Raw genomic sequence first — 14848 nt, forward strand, 5'->3', positions numbered from 1 at the left:
ATCGTGTCTGTCCTTATTAATACATACCTAAAATAATTACTGCAATATTTCAACTTTCTTATCCAAAGGAAATATCTCAAATCACAAGGTCATGCTCTTTGATCTTCCAAAAAGAAAAAGAAATGTTAACTTCCCGATACAACTTTTAAAATAAAAGGGGGGGGGGTGTAAAAAAAGGGGTAGGGGCAGCCCAACATAACCTCGGCAGGGAAGAACAGGATTACTCTTCATTTATTACAACTTTATTCAATTATTTATTTACAGTTTTCTGGGCTCAAAATGGGTTCAAATACAGCAAGCACAGTCTATTACTTGTTGGGTTGCTCCTCTCTTGATTTTGAGTCCCTGATCTCCTGGAGTCCTAAGAGAACTGCATCAGCCTCCAGTATAGTTGTATCTGTGGTCCCACCCAGGAACCTAGATGTCAGCTCAAGATCCAGGAGACGCAGCCGGACCCTGGTGCCCCTCTGGTACTTCCTTAAAAAAAAAAAAAGAAAGAAAGAAAAAAGCTCCATTAATTCTGCAGGTCACACATAAACAGATCTGAAAATGAGATTCAAATTCTAATTTTCATTTTTACTGACTAAGTCTTATAAGTTCACACTGGTATGTGAGAAAAAGTTGTATTTGATTTTCAAGTGTATCAGAATTTTCAATTTGAAGTTGCCTTTAAAGATTTGACTTTTATTGGTTGATTGTATGAATGTATGGTGTATAAGCGTGTTTATGTGGGTAGATTGATAAACTAGCCTGCTTCCATCTTAGACTTGACAGCTGTCTTATAGGAAGGACAGCCTAGATTCATCCCTGTTTGTGATTCACTCTGTTTCTCTAGAACTGGGCTATGGCAGATCTGCTACCTTAGCCACAAATGGCTCTTTCTATAGGCCTGTTCCCGTTTCAAAAGGTTATCAAGACCACCTTGTTGCAATCACCTGTTGTCATGGCCACCTTGTTTTGACCTCCTTGCAACCGTGTCTTTGTTTCAGAAGGTTATTATGACCAACTTGTTGTGCTTATGTAACTCTGCTTTCTTGCATGCCAAATCCCCAACTTGGAAACCCCTACTACTGAACTATAAAGAACACATGTCCCACCCATGTCTAATGCTGATCTCTTGAACCCTGCCTTTAGGGGGAGACAACCTACGTGCACAAGTGAAAAAGCTCACTTAAATTGATTTGGCCATGATATGGATCCCTGTGGGATTAATAGAATGTATATATGTATGCAGGTACATATGCACATGTATGTGTGTGCATCCCTATTGAGGTCAGAGGTCAACGTCAGGCATCTTTCCTAGGTTATTCTCCACCTAATTTTTGAGACAGAGTCATTGAACCAGAGGCTATTCAATAGGCTAGGCTGGCTGGCCAGTGAGTCTCAGGGCTCCATTTGTCTCTAGCTCTGTTCCAGTCAGTGCTACCATACTCAGTTTTTAGGATGCTCTGGGGAGCCAAATGCAAGCCCTTATATATGTACACCTGGCACTGTACTAGTCAGCTTGTCTTCCCAGCTCTCTACTTTTCTGAGCTAGGATACCATGTAGCCCAGGCTGGTCCTGATCCTCTTGCCATTACTTGAAGTGCTAAGAGTACAGCTGTGTACCACCAAATTCAGCTATTTAAATATGTTATACTATAATAAAACAATGTACTCAATTCTGAAAGTCAAACCAGTCAGTTCTTAGAACTATTGTTTATTTTAATGTCACTTATTGTTAAAGACAGTATCAAGAAGGAAAAATTCAGATATTTTTCCTCCTAAAATTGTTTCAAATGAGAAAAACTGTTACAAACACAGCATGGATAAAATTCAAAGTGCAAAGTACTTGACATCTGGGACAGACTATACCAACTGGTACTAAACATAAAAACAGTTGGATAAAACTGAAAGACACTATGTGACATGGAATAAGCCAGACATAGAAAACATTGAATAATCTCATTTCCATGGGAGCTAGAAAGGGTTGAACTCATAGAAATGACAAGGAGGATAGTGGCTGCCAGAGACGGGGTGCCTGTGGGGTGGGAAAGGTGTTCACTGAAGAACACAACAGGTGCAGTTGCGCAGCAGGAATAAGTTCAAAACAGCACAGTGACCACAGCAGTGTTTTATGTGCATAAAAATAGCTGAACGTTAACACCACAGGATGCATACATCTATAAGTGAAGGACTATCTAATAGGACCAAACACTGCATGCATGGCACCAGCAGGTTTTCCCTTTTCTCTCCCCTCTGCCTTGCTAAACCCTTAGCTTAACATCCTTAAAGCTAGCCTCCATGATCTATTCCTGCGACTAAACATCAAGGTCCAGCAAACAAAATTCATTACTGGCTAACCTGCTGTCCAGTCAGGAGTTACTAACTCACCCTGGCACAGACTTCCCATTCTCTCCTTAAAAATCTACTCCTGAAAAAAATACCTGCTGTCTGCTTTCACCCAGCCTGGTAGTGCCCCCTCCCCACTTGCCTTTGTACCGAGTTTGTGGTGGTGGACAGGTGGGGAGAGATGGGGACAGAGCAGCTGAGCAGTTATGAACTGGGAAGAAAGGAGGCTGCTGTTCTTGCTCCTTGGAAAATGATGACTTATACGTCCAGCAATAGGGCCAGTCACAAGGAAGCGCCGGAGGGCCTATGCCTCTTCCTTTGAGAAAAGCGACCACTCACTCGGAGTGGCTGTGAGTGTAGCCCAGGAAGAAGAGCAGTGTGGAAACCACAGCGGGAGGACATGCTCTTCCCTGCCGCTTCTCACCACGAGAACAGTGTGCCAGACTGTGATATACTGCAGAGTCCACCACAACTAGTGCTTTGGTTTGTTTTGGGGGGAGGTTCTTGTTGTTTTTAATTTCTATTTTTATTTTTACTTTCTTTTGAGGGGAGGTTGCAAGGGGGAGGGCAGATACAAAGGGGGTTGGGAAATGAGTGGGATTGGGGTGCAAAACATGACGTTCACAATCAATAAAAAGTAAAACCCACCAGCAGCAGCACCACAACTGCATTAGTAAATTAAGGGGAAGTAAAGCCAGGGTCAGATGAGCTCACACCAGTCAGCACACAGCATCACCAGATGAAAACCGATAGTCACCTGCCCAGTTCTTATTCTTTCCCTGGTGGCGCGCTACGTTCCAGGAAACTTTTACAAAAGATTCCCTTGTACTATTTTTAATTTGAGTCCATGTGTACGTATGTCTGTGTGTGTGAAGTACACGTGTGTGCAGGTGTCTCAGAGGCAAGAGACAGGAAAGCCCTCACTGTGGGTGCTGGGAGTCACACTGAGGCCATCTGCAGGTGCAGCATACGCTTAAGAGCTGAGCCAGCGGTGAAGAATGTTACTCTGTGGTTGAGACTTTCAGGGAACATCATAATAACAAAATGTAATTCCTATGTTCTGTGCAAAGCAATGGTAGATCCCTTTATGCTGCAACTCTTTCTGGTAGAAAATATCATGATTAGTTCATTGATTCCTTTATGGTTTTATTGTCTTGAATCAGCTTCGACAATAAAATATCCATGGAAGGAAAAAATAAAATAAAATAAAAAAAAAGAGCTGAGCCAGCGCTCCAAACTATAAATCTCCAATGAATGAAATACTTCAATTCCAGAGGATCGTTTATTTATTTCCTTATTTATGGAGTGCTGAGAATCAAACACAGGGCCTCATGCGTTCTAGGCAAGTGCTTATTACTAACCTCTGACTATACCAAATTCAGTAACCTTAATATTAAAACGATCTTACAGAAACAGAAACTGTAAAAACAGTATTTTCAGGAAGTTCACTGGGCAGCAGTGTTGGTGAACTGCATGACTACTCCGTCTCTGCACACACTCTGACGTTTGTGCACAGCCGCCAAGTAAACAGTTGAACTGGTTTTGAAGTTAATTGTTTTCTGAGAGTGGAAGTGAATGGTTTTGATTAGAACTCAGGCGCAGTCCCACTTTCTAGCCCCTCTCCTGGGTGAGGCAGAAAATCACACGGTCTGTCTGTACTGAAACTCATTATGGAGGCACCGAGGCTCGAGGCACAAACTTTAAATCCGTAGCACATGGAGTGTCCAGTGCAGCAGTCAATCCCAGGGGCGAGGGCAGGCTCAAGAGGGCCATAGCGCCAACACCAACTCTCGTCTCCTTTAGTGGGAGCTGCAGCTGCGCATGCGTTCCCAGATCCACTTGTCCTCACTGTGCTGCCGCTGCTGCCGCTTGCCGCTTACCGCTGTGAACCTGGGAAAGCAGGGCCTGAAAATGAGGCCGACTAAAGTCCCATGCAACCATCAGACAATTTATACTCTGAGGGTTAAGAGGAATCACATGAGCAAGGTGTTCAATCACAAGGGCAAACCACATGGGCTAAACCAGGTATTTTCACAGAGGCATAAGAGTAACATCAGCTGAAGTCAACTCACTCCTCTCCCCTACACCTGGGAGGAGTACAAAACCTATTCCAAGATCAGTTCCATGTTTGTGAAGACTCTTGCTCACCTGGAGTTCTCTCCAAAGCACTGAGTTCCCTGAATGACTCTATTCTTGGACAGTGTCTCAGCACACTAACAGTGATTGTTCAGTCAGCTTCTGTTCATAGGGACCGTCTTCTCTAGAACATCCAACTCGTTACTTGATTTTGCTCATTATTAAACAACTATTCTTTGACTTAGCCCTTCAGGTCTCATCGTCTCTAGACATTATCTTGGAGCTTGTCTCAGGGTGTGCACCACTCCTTGTACACCTCCTGTCAGCTCTGCTTGGCCCTTTCTTCCAGCCAGTATTTGGTCTTTTGTATCCAGGTGGAACATACCAACTGAGACTCCTTCTCGTTTCCCTCCCCAGAACACAGTGTAGTGTTTGAATTCTCAAGGAAAAAAGGGCTTTGCAGCCAAAGACTTGGGTGCAGATTTAAGCTCTGACACTAATCTTGGGTAAGCTGCTTCCTCTGACCCACAGTTTCTGTCCTATGTCACAGAAGGCGCAATGACTTTGAACATGTGCTGAATATTAAACTGGATAATATGACATAATACAATATATATTAGTACAGGGGCTGGGTAAGGTGGTACATGGTTTTAATCTCAGCATTTTGGAGGCAGAGAGAGGTAGATCTCTGAGTTTGAGACCAGCCAAGCCTACATAGTGAAAGTTTGCCTCAAGAAACCAAGCCATGCCACTTATAGTGGCACACACTTTTAATGCTGGCACTTAGAAGACATAGACAGGTGGATCTCTGTTTATTCCAGGCCAGCCAAACCTACAAAGTAAGACCCTGTCTCAAAACAAACAAAAGTGTAGCCAGACTTTGGCTACTTTGTGGGTTCTTTTTTCTTCAACCCTTCTCCACCCCTTTTCTTTCACCCTTACAACCCTCTAACACAAGATAGGAGAAGAAAAAGGAGAGAGGGGTAAGGGGGTGATATTATTGTTAGATTAATTCCTGCTGATCTTCCTTGTAATGATATTTAATTTCTTCTTCTAGTTTCTTTTTTGGACAACTACGAAACAAACTATAACCAACTAATAAATAACCAACCTACCAATGGGACTCTATCATTTATATACCCTCTGAAGAGTCCCCAGAATCCCAGATGTCACACAATTGCAGAAACTATCTGTAGCTGGCAAAATCATATCCCTGCTAGAGCACAAGACAAATCATAGTCAGCTGCTGTGGACAGTCTGAAGCAGCCCCATATCACACACTGGGATTAAAACAAAACCACATTTCCATAAAATTTCTATGCTTTTCAAACAAAGGTACCAAAATTGTCATTACAAAGAAAGAAGGAAGGAAAGGAAAGGACAGGAAGACTAACCAAACAAAAACCAAAAACACATTACAGAAAATGTGTCTGTACCCTTTCTTTCCATGTACAAGTTATGAATGGCTCCTATAGAAATGTCTGATTCATCAAGAGACACATGCTAGCTACACAGGGTCTGATACCATATTGTATTTATCTCTGTGTATTTTTCCAGAATCTCTGAAAATGCAGTTCAGTTGGTATAGAGCTCGCCTAGCATGCCTAAAGCTTTGATTTTCAATACTGATAAACTGAGTTTATTATGGTGGTGCATGCCTGTAATCCCAGCACGTGGGAGATGGAGGCAGGAGGATCAGTGGTTCAATGTAATAGTTAGCTAATGGAATAGCAAGGTCAATGTCTATCTCAAAAAAGGTACTTAACAGTGGTCACTACAAGGTACACAGCTACAAGGCCACAGATGACCTCGACTGAGGACTGGTATACTTACTTGATCTTCCCGGATACTGCTTGCCATACAGCCTTGCATGCAGTAGCTAACGGATGTTATTTTCTTACCTTCCCCACTCACTTTCAATTTTTACTTATTTTTAAGAACACTACTCTCTGGTGAGCCATAAACTGTGCATCATGGTAGTAGCGACAATGACTTCTGTTTTTAGCAGAAACATTTCAGTGTGTCAGATATATCTGAGAAGAAAGCTTTTTGCTTGCCAACACTGAGGCTGCCACTGAACCAGGGCCTGTCTATATCCAGCTCTCCATGTACGTGGCTCTATGTCACATATGTTAACAATTCCTCGCAGAAAAGTTACACAGAAACTTCAATGGGCTGGAAATCTATGGAGAGCAAGTTTACTCCATTTTAGATGCAGTAAAGTTTAAAAATAAGAACAATTTTGCTTTTGTTTTTATAAATTATGTCAACTCTATAAGTTGTCCCGCTGACCCAGTGAAGGAAAGAGAAACAAAGTTGAGACCTTTGTGTATGCTGAATGACAGTCATCTGATGATGAGCCATGTGTAATTGAATGATGATGAGCGCACACCTGTAATTCCAGGACTAGGGAGGTAGAGCTAAGACCAGTCTGGACTACATGAGACCATGTCTCAGAAAATAAAGTCTGAGAGTTCTAATGACACAAACATTAAAAGAAAATTATATAATCATATATTCTGTGCATTAAACAAAGTACAAAACCCTCTAAAACACTCTGACTTCCACTCTCTGAATGCTTTACTTCCACTTTGTATTTACAGGTATTTCTGTATAACATTACCTTTCCTATTAGCTATAGTTTCCTTAAAGAGCCAGTGACCCGCCCAGTGCCTGAGGACTACTTCCACTTCTTGCAGTCTTTTGACTGGTGCTTTCCACAGACCCCACCCCCAATACTGGAAGCACTGGGGTTTGCTGAACATGCAGAATCATAGATGAAATCTCAGAGAGATCTGGCAAATTTGAGGTGGAACTCTGCAATCTGCTTTTCAAAAGATTCCAAGGTGATTTTTGACAATCTCCTGAGAACAGCTAGTCTAGAATTACCTTTCTTTTATATACAAACAAGCTTGGGACAATACATCCTACACAAACCCACAGGGCTGATAAAACTTTACTGTGACGAGTAAGAGCCAAGTATGTCAGGGATCTACTGTAAATTCTAACAGCACCTATGTATAGGGAAGTGAATGTAAACAGAGTCCTTCCAGTAAAGCCCTCAGGCAGAGGTGGTGGGGCTGCCCTCTCATGGGAATCCCAGGACAAGAAGAGATCAGCACCGTCAACAGGGTACAAAGCCATAGAAACAATGGGGAGCTCTAAACTTTACAATCCTTTATTAAAGAGAAAGAAGTTAACTGTAATGCATTTCTGAGAACTCCGATGTAATGTGAGGCAAGCCTTTAATATTGTGGTTTAAGATAATTACTTATACTACTTAGTTGTCTTAAGCTTTCCATTGTTCCAGATAATGAGATTTAAAAGGAATATGCCAGTAAACGCTTTCCAGACTGTACATGTAGCTCTACATGACTGCTTTACCCAATGACTTTGACCTAAGCATATGGATCCAGTATGTAAAGCACCAGTTAATATGACCTCCAGAACCAGATGACTAGAGCTGGTGCCCAACTCTAGTGCCCTGTGCAACTCTGAGTCCGTGCTTTAGCTCTGTTCCAATTTCCTCACTGCAACATGAGAATAATAGTTATACCTGTCTCCTAGAGTTCCCGTGAACATAAACTGTACAACCACTTACTCTGTCTTTATTAATGCCCATCATCATCACCACCACCACCATCAAAGACCAGATTCTCTACCGAAAGAATCAAAGGCTACAAGAGCCCAGTCATAATAATCTAGTTTACAATTAAATCAGTAAAGAATTTGTAAAGAAAGAAATTTAGAGATTCAATAATTTGCTTAGATTTACATCTTATTCACTGTAATCATATAAATACACCCTTCTTAAAATATAACAATGTTTGGGATTTGTCAACCAATTTCTGGTTGGATTTGAGACCTATTCCAGAGGGGAGACATACATCTAGTACTGTAAATCTGACCAAGAAACCATGGTTGGGGAGCTCGTCAGCCCCCAGGGGAAACTACGACAATGATTTTACTAAATAGACATAGATCACACTGCCATCTAAACTTGTATATCTACACCCATAGCTTCTAGGACTCATGAGATAATTCCTTTGGGCAGGTAATAACTGAATTTGAAATGTGCAGCCACAAGTGGGATGTCAATATTACACGTCTCTCCCCAAAGCTCAAGGACCATTGTGGAATTGGAACAGAGTGACTGTAGGAGTCAGCAAGCCGGGGTGGGGTGGGGTGGGGGGTGGAGTGAGACAGTGTCCTTTGGACAAGACAGTCCCACTGTACTCATGAACTAAGCAGCTGGAGCTACCTGGACAAGATCACATCAGTCAACACTCCAGCATGGGGGGGGGAGAATTAAGGGTGTGTGTGGCAGAATAAAGAGAGGGGAATTGTAAGAAATAGGGGTTATGCTTGTTTGTTTAACATTAAAGGTAGTTAGTGTGACAAGGACTCTTATTTTCAGCACCTTTTTTTTCCCTTTGCATCAGATTGGTTCAAACTCTCACTGATGGGGTGAGGTGCAGGCTCGGCCTATGTCAGAGGTGTGTAAGAGGGAGCCATCCTGGGTAGTTGTGCTGCTATCCCTTGGGTTCTGAGGTACCTTTTCTGCAGAAAGAATTGCCTTGCAGAGTTCCCTTTGCTTTGTGTGTGTTCCTTTTTGTGACCCTGTAATTACTCTGTTGTTTCTAGTATGGGGGATGTGATAGGTCAACCACACTCCAGTGATGGCCCCATATTCATGAGTATATGGACAGCATAAATTAGATTTGGTGGGATAGAAAACCAACCAACTAACCAACCAACAAAATATTAAACACAGGAAAAAAGGACATGCAGTTGTGGAGGGAAAGGGGACTAGAACATAGACCTGGGAGAAAAGGGGAAGAAGTATTTGGGTATACTTTGTATGTGTGTGTTACACTAAAAAAGGAATACAAAGGATTTCTTTAAAAGGAAAAGAATATAAAGATATAAAATAAAAATTGTCTTCTGGTCCACGCCAGCTCCCATGGTCCTCATAGGACTCTCCACAAAAATTAGGATAACTGGTGAGTGGAACACAACATCGGTTCCAATCCAATTGTGACAGGCCTGTGACAGCAGGAGCAAGGACATGGGAGTCCTGCCTGACCAGCAGCTCAGGTTCCTTCTGACTGGTGCTGGTATACCTTGGTTACGAACACACCAGACAGCCCCACACTCCCAGAGGAGACACCACTTCCAGGTGCTGTAACACACCCAGGATCTTAGGATTCCAGGATCCCAGGATAACAGGAGCTTGGTCAAACCAAGATCTCAGGGTCTCAGAAGAAGCTTGACTGCCAAGAACTCTGACACACCCAGAATCTCAGGTTCACAGGAGCCCGCAATCACAGGATCACAGAGAAAGCTGGACTCTGAGGAGTCCTGAATCAACTGGGATTACAGGAAAGACAGGCTCCAATCAGATATAATGAAGGCAGCAAGCATTTGAGATAATCAGGTGGCAAGAGGCAAGTGTAAGAACAGAAGCAACAGAAACTAAGGTTACTTGGCATCATCAGAACCAAACTCTCCCCCACCATAGCAAGTCCTGGATCCACCATCACACCAGAAAAGCAAGACATGGATCTAAAGTCACTTCTCATGATGATGATGGAGGACTTTAAGAAGGAAATAAATAACCCATTTAAGAAATACAAGAAAACACAGGTAAACAGCTAGAAGCCCTTAAAAAGGAAACACAAAAATCCCTTAAAGAGTTACAGGAAAACACTACCAAACAGGTGAAAGAATTGAACAAAACCATCCAAGATTTAAAAATGGAAGTAGAAACAATAAAGAAATCACAAGGGAGACAACTCTGGAGATAGAAACCCTTGGAAAGAAATCAGGAACCATAGATGCGAGCATCAGCAACAGAATACAAGAGATGAAAGAGAAAATCTCAGGTGCAGAAGAATCCATAGAAAACATGGACACAACAATCAAAGAAAATGCAAAATCCAAAAAGATCCTAACTCAAAACATCCAGGAAATCCAGGACACAACGAGAAAACCAAACCTAAGGATAACAGGAGTAGATGAGAATGAAGATTTTCAACCTAAAGGGCCAGTAAATATCTTCAACAAAATTATAGAAGAAAACTTCCCTAACCTAAAGAAAGAGATGCCCATGAAAATATGAGAAGCCTACAGAACTCCAAATACACTGGACCAGAAAAGAAATTCCTCCCAACACATAATAATCAGAACAAAAAATACACTAAATAGGGATAGAATCTTAAAAGCAAGCAGTAAGGGCAAAAGGTCAAGTAACATATAAAGGCAGACCTATCAGAATTTCACGAGACTTCTCACCAGAGACTATGAAAGCCAGAAGATCCTGGATAGACGTTAAACAGACACTAAGAGAACACAAATGCCAGCCCAGGCTAATATACCCAGCAAAACTCTCAATTACCATAGATGGAGAAACCAAAGAATTCCATGACAAAACCAAATTCACAAATATCTTTCCACGAATCCAGCCCTTCAAAGGATAATAAAGGGAAAATTCCAACACAAGAAGGGAAACTACACCCTAGAAAAAGCAAAGTAATCCTTCAACAAACCTAAAAGAGGATAGCAGCAAGAACAGAATCCCAACTCTAACAAGAAAAATAACAGGAAGTAACAATTACTTTTCCTTAATATCACTTAATATCAATGGACTCAAGTTCCCAATAAAAAGACATAGACTACATAAACAGGACGCAACATTTTGCTGCATACAGGAAACCCAGCTCAGGGACAAAGACACTAACACAGAGTAAAAGGCTGGAAAAACAATTTTCCAAGCAAATGGTCCGAAGAATCAAGCTAGAGTCACCATTCTAATATCGAATAAAATCAATTTTCAACCAAATGTTATCAAAAAAGACAAGGAGGAGCACTTCATACTCATCAAAGGTAAAATCTTCAAGATGAACCCTCAATTCTGAATATCTATGCTCCAAATGCAAGGGCATCCACATTCATTAATGAAACTTTAGTAAAGCTCAAAGCACACACTGCACTGCACACAGAAATAGTGGGATACTTTAACACCCCACTCTCATCAATGGACAGATCCTGGAAACAGAAACTAAGCAGAGACACATTGAAACTAACAGAAATTATGAAACAAACGGATTTAACATATCTACAGAACATTTTATCCTAAAACAAAAGGATATACCTTCTTCTCAAAAACTATTCTCAACAATAAAAGAACCTCTGTTGGAATCATCATGCCTGACCTTAAGCTGTACTACAGAGCAATTGTTATAAAAACTGCATGGTACTGGTCCAGTGACAGACAGGTAGATCAATGGAATAGAATTGAAGACCCAGGAATGAATCAACACACCTATGGTCACTTGATCTTTGACAAGGGAGCTAACACCATCCAGTGGAAAAAAGACAGCATTTTCAACAAATGGTGCTGGCACAATGGGTGGTTATCATGTAAAAGAATGCGAATTGATCCATTCTTATCTCCTTGTACAAAGCTCAAGTCTAAGTGGATCAAGGAACTCCACTTAAATCCAGAGACTCTGAAACTTACAGAGGAGAAAGTGGGGAAAAGCCTCAAAAATATGGGCACAGGGGAAAAATTCCTGAACAGAACAGCAATGGCTTGTGCTGTAAGATCGAGAATNGACAAATGGGACCTCATAAAATTGCAAAGCTTCTGTAAGGCAAAAGACACTGTCAATAAGACAAAAAGGCCACCAGCAGATTGGGAAAGGATTTTTACCAATCATAAATCTGATAGGGGACTAATATCTAATAATATATACAAAGAACTCAAGAAGGTGGACTCCAGAAAATCAAATAACCCTATTTAAAAATGGGGTACAGAGCTAAACAAAGAATTCTCAACTGAGGAATACCGAAGGGCTGAGAAGCACCTGAAAAAATGTTCAACATCCTTAATCATCAGGGAAATGCAAATCAAAACAACTCTGAGATTCCACCTCACACCAGTCAGAATGGCTAAGATCAAAAATTCAGGTGACAGCAGATGCTGGTGAGGATGTAGAGAAAGAGGAACACTCCTCCACTGCTAGTGGGATTGCAAGCTGGTACAACCACTCTGGAAATCAGTCTGGCTGTTCCTCAGAAAATTGGACATAGTACTACCGGAAGATCCTGCAATACCTCTCCTGGGAATGTACCCCAGAAGATGTTCCCATTTGTAATAAGGACACATGCTCCACTATGTTCATAGCAGCCTTATTTATAATAGCCTGAAGCTGGAAAGAACCCAGATGTCCCTCAACAGAAGAATGGATACAGAAAATGTGGTACATTTACACAATGGAGTACTACTCAGCTATTAAAAAATGAATTTATGAAATTCTTAGGCAAATGGATGGATCTAGAGGATATCATCCTTAGTGAGGTAACCCAATCACAAAAGAACATACATGATATGCACTCACTGATAAGTGGATATTAGCCCAGAAACTTAGAATACCCAAGATACAATTTGCAAAACACACAAAATTCAAGAAGAAGGAAGACCAAAGTGTGGATACTTTGTTCCTTCTTAGAATGGGGAACAAAATACCCATGGAGTTACAGAGACAAAGTTTGGAGCAAAGCCTGAATGAATGACCATCCAGAGACTGCCCCACTTGGGAATTCACCCCATAAACAACCACTAAACTCAGACACTAGGCAGATGACAACAAGAGCCTGCTGACAGGGGCCTGATACAACTGTCTCCTGTGAGTCTCTGCCAGTATCTGGCAAATACAGAAGTGGATGCTCACAGTCATCCATTGGATGGAGCACAAGGTCCCAATGAAGGAGCCAGAGAAATACCCAGGGAGCTGAAGGGGATTGAAGTCCCATAGAAGAAACATCACTATGAACTAACCAGTACCCCCAGAGCTCCTTGGAACTATACCACCAATCAAAGAAAACACGTGGTGGAACTTGTGGCTCTAGCTATATTTGTAGCAGAGGATGACCTAGTCGGTCATCAATGGGAGGAGAGGCCCTTGGTCCTGTGAAAGCTGTATAGGGGAATGCCAGGACCAGGAATGGGAGTGGGTGGGTTGGAGAGCAGGGGGAGGGGAGAGGGGATAGGGTATTTTCAGAGGGGAAACTAGGAAAGGAGATAACATTTGAAATATAAATAAAGAAAATATCTAATAAAAATATATCTATTTAAAATATTACAAACATCTTCATAATATTTAGACTTAACTCTTGATCGCTCTTCCCCTTACTTTTTTTGTTCTACTAAAATTGAATAAAATATAAATACCCACTTTTAACTTTAAAAATAAAATAAAATGAAAATAAAAATTTCTTTCACTATGAATGCTGGAGTTTGAGAATAAAGCTAGCCCTGAACAAACACAAGAATGCCTCAGAGAAGGCACTGAGCAGCTCACACCCCAGCAGCAGTCACAAAAGAGTGGAGCCAAGCACACGCTGTAAAGCAAGGGGCAGAGGGCCCACCTGCTCTGAGGCTTTGCAACAGTGGCTTGGGGAACTCTTCCTCGCCTCTCACCTCCCTTGCTTCTTAAGTCTTGACAGAGACCGAGCTGAGCCTTTTGTGAATCTGCTTGGAATTTAGCACACAGAAACTCTTGTGAGAGTGGGGTATTTATCCCATAGGTTCATTATTAGTTTTCGCAAAGAGTCTTTTACTCAGTATCCTTTCAAATTGGCTATAGAACTGTAGATCTATCTTCTAGCCTCCTTATAACTTTATAGACTCAAACCTCTTTTTCATCGTCTTACTAAATTTAAGTGGTAACCTGTGGATCCTGATTCACTAAGTGCCACAGGGGTTCCCAAGACCATCAGAAAAGACAGAGATTTACATCACAAATCATAACACTACTAAAATTACAGATATGAAGTCGCAACAAAAATAATGTCACAGTTTGGGGTCACCACAGCATGAGGAGCTATACTAAGGAGTCCCAGCATGGTTCAGGCTGAACATCTCTGGTATAATCTAAGGACTCAGGGGGTACTTGGATGATGGCCTTGAAGGACAGACTTAGCTACTGGAAGAACTTGTCTCAAAAACAACTAACAAGCCCTAAAAACACAAGGCCCAAACATACTTGTGAGTGGTTCCACCTTACAGCATGACTTAGCCATCTGACTGTAGCTGTATCTCCAACAGCCACAATGCAAATCAGACTGTTGGAGGGAGGGAGGGAGGGTGGGAGGGAGGGAGAGAGAGAGCATAATTCAGCCTGCTGCTGTTGACCTATGTCACTGTTCTCTAATGCAAACTCGCTTACTTTCAACTATTAACAACGAATTACATTGTTAAAACACTGTCTTAGTCAGGGTTTCTATTCCTGCACAAACATCATGACCAAGAAGCAAGTTGGGGAGGAAAGGGTTTATTCGCCTTACACTTCCATGCTGCTGTTCATCACCAAAGGAAGTCAGGACTGGAACTCAGACAGGTCAGGGAGCAGGAGCTGATCCAGAGGCCATGGAGGGA

The 14848-nt window shown here is 41.7% G+C and overlaps 1 protein-coding gene across 1 annotated transcript in view; it reads right to left on the minus strand.

Moving 5' to 3' along the window:
• Positions 1–212: 212 nt before the first annotated feature.
• The window catches only part of Mrps28 (mitochondrial ribosomal protein S28), a 101218-nt gene continuing 86582 nt past the window's right edge, over positions 213–14848 (minus strand). Inside the window, exon 3 of the mRNA XM_021158772.1 lies at positions 213–477. Within this exon, the coding sequence (XP_021014431.1) occupies positions 309–477 (169 nt within the window). The 3' untranslated portion in view covers positions 213–308. The remainder of the gene's footprint in view (positions 478–14848) is intronic.

The sequence above is a fragment of the Mus caroli genome, chromosome 3, assembly GCF_900094665.2.
Source record: "Mus caroli chromosome 3, CAROLI_EIJ_v1.1, whole genome shotgun sequence".
Classification (NCBI taxonomy): Eukaryota; Metazoa; Chordata; class Mammalia; order Rodentia; family Muridae; genus Mus; species Mus caroli.